The 7,552-nt window shown below is 61.2% G+C and overlaps 1 protein-coding gene across 1 annotated transcript; it reads left to right on the top strand.

The window, feature by feature from the left end:
- The first annotated feature begins 590 nt into the window (after positions 1–590).
- RCC1 (regulator of chromosome condensation 1) lies at positions 591–4,623 on the top strand. The gene is made up of 9 exons (XM_026044636.1): positions 591–708; positions 801–988; positions 1,169–1,348; positions 1,443–1,539; positions 2,072–2,194; positions 2,429–2,584; positions 2,970–3,089; positions 3,189–3,341; positions 3,485–4,623. Exons 1-9 carry the CDS (start codon positions 636–638, stop codon positions 3,658–3,660), a joined length of 1,266 nt encoding a protein of 421 aa, XP_025900421.1. The 5' UTR covers positions 591–635; the 3' UTR covers positions 3,661–4,623.
- The last annotated feature ends 2,929 nt before the right edge of the window (positions 4,624–7,552 follow it).

The following is a 7,552-nucleotide window of genomic DNA, read 5'->3' as shown; positions in this document are numbered from 1 at the left end:
GCGGCCCCGGGCCGGGCCGGGCGGTACCGGGCCGCACCGGGAGCGGGGGCCGCTTCGTCCCCTCGCCTCGACGTGTCCCGCTGGGCCCGGCCCTGCGGCGGGGGCGGGGAGCGGCCGGGCCGCTGGGCCCAGGCGGCCCCACGTGCGGCGGCGGGAAGCGCAGGGACATGGCGGGGCCCGCGCGGGAGGACCCGGCGCTTCCCGCAGGGCCCCGAGCGCCTCCCGTGGAAGCCCGGGGAGCTCCGGCCTGCGGGCGGGGGGAGGCCCCGGTGCCCGTGGGCCGCGGCGGGAGCGCCCGGGGTTCCCATGGGGCTCCCTGGGGAAGCAGGAGGCTCCGGGCCTTCCCGTGGGTTATTCTTCCCTTCCCGCCGTCCCTAATTCCCCGCCGGGAAGGCAAGGGAGGTTCCCGTCTGTCCGAGCGCAGAGGCGGCACCAAGGCCCGGGAGGGGATGGGGTTGGGTGCCCARATCCCCCCGCACCCACGTTGTCCGCTGGGAAGGCGCAGGATCCGAAAGGGGAGCGATCCCAGTGGCTCCTCACGTGGGGAATGTYGTGGGGCAGCTGCAGCTTTTCCCCAGAGTGACGGCGGGGCTGGTGCCGGGACAGAGAGCCTCTTTGTTTAGGTCTGAAGCAACATGCCTGGAAAACGCACTGCCAAGAAGAGCCCCACGCCAGAAGAAGGGTCTCCGGAAAGGAAGAAGCTCAAAGGTGCCCCCTGCTTTCATCCTGCTCGCTGGAATACTTGTTTTCCCAGGTTCTTTCTTCCCCCTTGACCATTTGCTCTCGTTTCCCTGCTGCAGTCTGCCACGCTTCGCACCGCACGCGGCCCGGGCTGGTGCTCACACTGGGCCAGGGCGACGTGGGGCAGCTGGGCCTGGGCGAGGATGTGCTCGAGAGGAAGAAGCCGGCGCTGGTGCAGCTCCCGGAGCTGGTGGTGCAGGCGGAGGCAGGGGGGATGCACACCGTGTGTCTCGGCGAGACGGGCAAGGTGAGCGCCGCGTGAGCGCACTGGGAGGCTCCGGCGCCCGGCGTGAGCGCAGAGCCCCCCTCTCCATGTGCCAGGCCAGAGCTGGGGCATAGCGGGAGCGTGCAGCGTGGCCGGTCTCTGCGTGCTGTTTGTGTAGTGGCCCTTGGGGTCTCTTGCTCACCAGGCCCATCTCCTCTGCAGATCTACACCTTTGGCTGCAATGATGAAGGCGCCCTTGGCCGCGACACCTCCGCAGAGGGCTCGGAGATGAAGCCAGGGGAGGTGCCGCTGCAGGAGAAGGTGGTGCAGGTCTCTGCGGGGGACAGTCACACGGCCGCGCTCACGGAGGACGGCAGGGTTTTTGTCTGGGGCTCTTTCCGGGTATGTTGATTCCTTGGGTTGATTCCAGAGGCTCTGCTGCCAATTGCCAGTCTGGTGTCGGCTGACTCGCCTCCCCGTTTCTGTCTCGGTGCAGGACAACAACGGGGTGATCGGGCTGCTGGARCCCATGAAGAAGAGCTCGATCCCTGTGTTACTTCAGCTCGAGGCGCCAGTGGTTAAAATCGTCTCAGGTGAGCGGGAGCCCAGGACCTGCGTGTGGGTCAGGCTGCTGCAGGGAGATGTTTTGGGGGGCCGGTCTAGAATGACCCGTGTCCTTTCCCCACTCCTTGCTGCAGGGCGTGTTTGCTCTCTCCTGGCTACTGAGCGAGCACGCTCTGAGTCTCTTCTAGTGACAGCAGTGGCTTTAACATGCAGCCCTGTCTGACTTCAAAATTCTTTGGTACATGGGGGTCAAAGCCCTGGCCTGTAGACATGGAGAAGCTGAGGAGAGGCCCAGGTGAGGCCAAGGGTGACCCAGGCCTCTAAATGTCCCCAGCCAATTTCTTTGGAGTTTCCATCCAGGGACTGAAATGAGAGATTGAGCTCAGTGTTTAGCCATTGTAGACCCTGGCRTCCAGGTATCTGACACAGTAAATTCCCCTGGGACCTGAAGGACTTGTCTAGCTGGAGTTTTAAACGCGAGATTTCTGACCCAGGCTCTGCTACCCCGTTAGGGGATTGGAGCCTGCGGCTGCTGCTTCACCCTCTCACTCTTCCTCCAAGGGAATGACCACTTGGTGATGCTGACGGTGGACGGCGACCTGTTCACGTGTGGCTGTGGCGAGCAGGGCCAGCTGGGCAGGGTGCCGGAGCTCTTTGCCAACCGCGGCGGAAGGAAGGGCCTGCGTGAGTTGCTTTGCTGAGGGCTCTTTGGTGCTGGGGCGAGCGYGGCTCTTGTCCTTGGGCACCAGCCCTTGGCCTGGCTGAGGAGCCTGCATGTTCTGCTGCACCCGGCCTCTTTCCCTGGTGCCCAAGGGCTGCTTGGAAATCAACTGCTTGATTGCGTGACCTGGATCTGGGTGGGGATGAAGAGATCACGAAACGTGAGTTTGCATCTGATCCCTTGTTTGCTGTCCCCAGAGCGTCTGCTGGTCCCTCAGCGCGTGCCCGTCAAAGGCAGAGGCAACAGAGGCAAGATGCGCTTCCAGGATGCCTTTTGTGGCGCTTACTTCACTTTTGCTGTCACGCAGGAGGGCCATGTCTATGGTTTTGGCCTCTCCAACTATCACCAACTGGGTAAGCATCACGTCTGAGCCCTGCTCGGTGCGGCCACGGACTCCTGGTTCCCTGGGTGTGCTGGTCCAAAATGAGGACCCTGCAGGGCTCCCCTGGTCGAGAGCACCTTGTACCCCCCCCATGCACCCTCCTCCAGGAGTCTCCTGCAGATCATCCCAGAGCTGGGAGTGGGGTGGGAAGTCACCTTGCAAAGCTATGGATTTAAGTCCCTGCAGCCAGTGAACTTGACGAAAAGTTTGACCTTCCATTTTGGGGGTTTCAGAACTGGGCTGGTCTCTGATGGGGGTGAGCTCCTGGATGGGGGTCTCAGCTGCCCGGGGCTGGCATGGGCAGTCCATGTTGGCATTCCTGATTTGCTTGGGTTTGGTGCCTCTCCGTCCCGCAGGGACCCAGGGCACCGAGCCCTGCTTTTCTCCACAGAACCTGACATCGTTCAAGAACTCCACCAAGTCCTGGGTGGGCTTCTCCGGCGGGCAGCACCACACGGTGTGCATGGACTCGGAGGGTGAGTAGGGACGGGGGTTGCTCCCCAGGGAAGGGAGGCTCCGACCGCAGGCTGCGCCCTCCCACTGGAATCACCCCTGCTGTGTCCCCCGTGCCCCAGGTAAAGCCTACAGCCTGGGCAGGGCTGAGTACGGCCGCCTGGGGCTCGGCGAAGGGGCGGAGGAGCAGAGCACCCCCACGGTGATCCCGGAGCTCCCCAGCATCTCCTCCGTGGCGTGCGGCGCATCGGTCGGCTACGCCGTCAGCAGCGACGGTGAGTGCTGGACGGCCGGGAATGCCGCTCCGTGTCCCCTTCCTGAGTGGCTTCATTGGGACTCGTCCCCAGCCCAAGTCTGAGCCGGTTCCCTTTCCTTGGGCTGCCGCGTCCGCTCCCTATTAACGTGGCCTCTGTTGCAGGACGAGCGTTTGCCTGGGGCATGGGCACCAACTACCAGCTGGGCACCGGTGAGGAGGACGACGTCTGGAGCCCTGTGCAGATGACAGGCAAGCAGCTGGAGAACCGCGTGGTCCTGGCCGTGTCCAGCGGCGGCCAACACACCGTGCTGCTGGTGAAGGACAGGGAGCAGAGCTGATGAAGCGGCTCCGCGACGCGGGCCTGCGCGCACACACTCAACACCCGCCCTCGGCCCCGGGGCGCTCAGGGCGCGAGGGGGGCCGGATCCCGGCTCTGCTCCCCGGGGTCCTCCTGTGGGATGTGCTGGGGAGGATGGGAGACTCACAGAGCTGGGCCCCGCAGTCGGGATGCTCCAGGGGCCCTGGGCACATGTGTGGGGCTGGAGCAGAGCTCCTCAGGGTGCTCCCTTTCCCCCTCTGGAAGCTGCGTCTGTCTTCCCTCAGTGCCAGGTGCTCTCTCAGCTCCCCCAGTCCTGCTTGGTCCCATAACATGGATTTGCAAACTGGTTTTTGTTGCATTTAAAAAAAAAATCCTGGCCCGGTGAAGCTGAGGGTCTTGTCCCTTCCTCCACAGAAGGGTTTGGGCTTCTTAGACTTCCCAGGTCTCTTGTGCCCCTCTCCAGTTGCTTGGGATGAATTCTCACCGTAAAAGAAACATTCCCGTGTGGAGGGTCATGGGGGAGGCTCCYAGCCGGGTTTCTCCCGCATGATGCCTCCCTCGCGGGGATCTCCTGCTGTGTCGGCAGGTGGGACGGGGCCTGGCCGGGCTCCATGGATGCGGCCTCAGCTTCGGAGCCCCGGTCCCTGCTTGAGGTGGTGGCTGCTGCCTCCCTCACGTGGCTGCCCAGGGCTCCGAGCCCCAATCCCACCCGAAGGCAGGCGAGGAGCAGCTCGCCCCATCGAACACCTGGATTTGCCAGCGACCCGGGGCTGGCTCCTCCCACCCTCCCTGCTTTTCACACCCCGGACACCTTTGGAAATCCAACCAAATGTGTTTTCCTCTCAGGAGTTGTTCTTCTTTCTTTGCTTCCTTTCTTCTCCCTGCTTAGGGCCTCCCTGCGAAGGCAGAGGCCAAAATCCAGCCCTGCCTTTGTCCCCACAAAGTGCCCGGCCTGTCCCTTGTCCCCAGCACCGGCAGCTCCCGGCCCGACGCCCCTCGCGCCAGCCCCAGTTCTTCCTTCCCCACTGCCCTTCAGGTACCCGGCCTGAGCAGGGGCTGCTGCAAAGATAGTTTTTATAAGTTAAGTTATAGCAATAGGGGAGAATGTGGGATGTGTGTGTGTGTGTGCAGGGCGGGGAATTGTACAATGCTCAGAATAGGTTGATTTTTTTAAAAAGAAAAATGTAAAGTATTTTGGTCGATTAAATGAGAAAGAGACAAAAAAAGCTGTAATCTTTTAATCTTTGGAATAAACTGAGTTTTGATAAATCCCCTTTGCTGCTTTTTCACCACGCGGGTGCTGCAGGGCCCCTCGCTCCCAGCGCCAGCCCTGTCCSCAGGGCTCTGCCCCGGGCAGGCTGGGGCAGAGGGGAAGCGCGGGCCGGGATGTGCCGGGAAGGGAGGCTCAAGGGGCTGCCGCGGGTGCCCTGGGTGCAGGGCAGCCACTGGGATCACAGGCAGCCCTGGGCAGCCTGGGTCCCCGTGGGAGCCCCGGGCAGGGGCTGGGCTGCAGCGTCTGGGTCCCGGCGCCGCACGCGAGTGCGAGGCGGACACGGAGCCACGGGGGGCACCACCCTGGAGCACAGAGGGGCCGGGGGCACCACAGCCGTGACCGTCCCTAGCCCAGAGCAGGGCCGGGATGCGGAGCATGGGGCGGCTGGTGCTTGAGGAGGGCTCAGCACCGACGAATCCACCTTTATTTTCTGCTTCCCCCGCATGCTGCAYCGCCCGCTGTGCAAGGTCTTTCTTTGGGGTGCCCGTCGCGCTGGCGCCGACACCGCCGCTCTGTGTGGAGCAGAGGAGGGCAGGGAGGTTTAACAAGGGGCTCCAGCGGCCGTGGGGCGATGCTGACACGTCGCCCGCGCGCCCCAGGAGCTGCTGGGGGAGAACTGCTGGTATGTATACGTATGTGTATATATGTGCATGTGTGTGTGAATATATATGCACACACACCTATCTAGGGAGAGCTGCTGGCAGAGGAGCCCCTTGGCGGTCTCTGATTTGGATCTCTGGGACCTCTCTGCTCCCGCCCAGCTAGAGGGCAGTGTTAAGAAATCCTGGGAATTGGGAACGATTCCTACTGGATTTGCATGCTGCTGCACTCACCGGTGATGTGCAAGGCGAGGCTGCCGCATGACGCTGGTGCAGACAAAGGAGCGGGCGGGGGGTTCGTTAATCACGTGTGCAAGAATCAAGCCTGCTGCATGAGGCCTTGCTAGGTGGTTGATTAGTGAGAGGAATGGGCCTGCAGAAGCAAACGTGGTCACCAGGGATGCATCTCCTGGCCCGGATTCTCCTGCTCTTTGGCACCTCCATGACCCACCCCATGGATGTGATAAATGCTCCAATATCCCATGGCATCGTGGGCAGGAGTGGGGTGCCAGGCTGCAGCACCTCCCTCTCTTGCATTGGCACCCAGTCCCCATTTACATTTAAATTACAAATGTAATTAGGGCCCAATGACTTGGCTATTAAAATAAATCTCAAGTGCGAGTGACTTGCAGCAGCAACACCGCCGATCCTGGGCAGAGGCTTCTGGCTGCTAGGGCTGGCAAAGCCACCCAAGCTAAAGGGGTGAATGCAAAGAAGTTATAAAACATGGAAAACTTGGGGTGGGTTTTCCCCATACCTGAGAGGATGGGGGAAGATGATGTGATCTTGCTGCAGGGAGGCAGTTTGTGCTGTCGTTAACCAGAGCTGTTCCTGAGGGACAGAGCAGGGGTTGAACTCATTTCACTGCGCACCCACGTGGCAAAGGACACCCAGAAACCCTCTGCTGCGCTTTARTTTATTTATTTATTCTAAAAAGCAGCTTTTATTATACAGGGATGTCAACAAAACGCCCCAATTGAGGGCTGGGGCTGGCYGTGCAAGCTCAAGCCCAGGAGAAGAGCCAGGTCCAGCCCCAGGATCCTGCTCCTGTGTAGGCGGCAGCGGGGGCACCGGCAGTCACCTTCATTCCAGAGAGTTGTAGAGTTGTACATTTTATATATAAATATATATATATATGTATATGTATGCATACAGAGATATGCAGCAGGGTGGCCACAAGTTCCCAGCTCTGTTGGGATTCACCTCATTTCCCAATGCAAGTGGCCGCTGCAGAAGTTGCTTTTGGGAAAGGGAGGCTGGATTGAAGCCTGTTTAAAAAAAAATGGCATCTGTCCCATGCCAGGAAAATTCCTCGGTTTCATTCAGCTCAACTTGCCCCAAACGGCGGGTGGCTGGGACAGCAGCGGGGCTGCAGGAGCAGGGGCCGAGGCGGGAGAAAAGCACAAGATGCCGCAGGATTTAAGGAATGAGCAGCCCTCTGCCTTTCCCCATSGGTGTCTCGATCTGTCAGGTCTCAGGTCCCAGGGTGGAGGTGAGGCTCAAGGTCCCCCTGCGTTCTCCTGGGCGAGCCCGTCCTTGCAGCATCCCGTGCGCACGGAGACATGCGGAGGGCGGCRATGCCAAGCGAGAGGCCCTTCCTTGCAGGACATCGGGGTTGTTTGAGCTCCCAAGGGGCAACTCCAGCCCCTTTTCTCCCGGGCCTCTCCTCATCCTTGCGCCGGAGAGGCCACGTCCTCCCGCGTGCCCAAGCGCTGCAGCCGAGGGGGGAAGCGGCGGCGCCCGCCGCCAGGCCCCAGGTGCCGCGGCCCCGCGCCGCCTTCCCTGCGATTAGCCCAGCGAGCRCGATGACGGCAGCGAGCGGGGCCAGCAGGAGCCATCTGCTCTCCCRGCGCCCAAACTGCCCAGGCAGCAGCTCCTGCGGATGCTGCCCCAGCAGTGGCATTGCAACATGATGCCTTTCTTGCAATAGCTTACTTTTCCTAAGAGAAAAAAAGAGCCTATTTCTCCATTTCTTCACCCCCTTTGCAGGTCTTTGCAGTCACTCTCTTTTTTTTTCTCTTTTCTTTTATAGAAAAACA

This window comes from Nothoprocta perdicaria, unplaced genomic scaffold, assembly GCF_003342845.1.
Source record: "Nothoprocta perdicaria isolate Ctin4 unplaced genomic scaffold, notPer1 scaffold_375, whole genome shotgun sequence".
Classification (NCBI taxonomy): domain Eukaryota; kingdom Metazoa; phylum Chordata; class Aves; order Tinamiformes; family Tinamidae; genus Nothoprocta; species Nothoprocta perdicaria.
The sequence above is the reverse complement of the archived record's forward strand: the minus strand, read 5'-3'. Positions and strand labels throughout refer to the sequence as shown.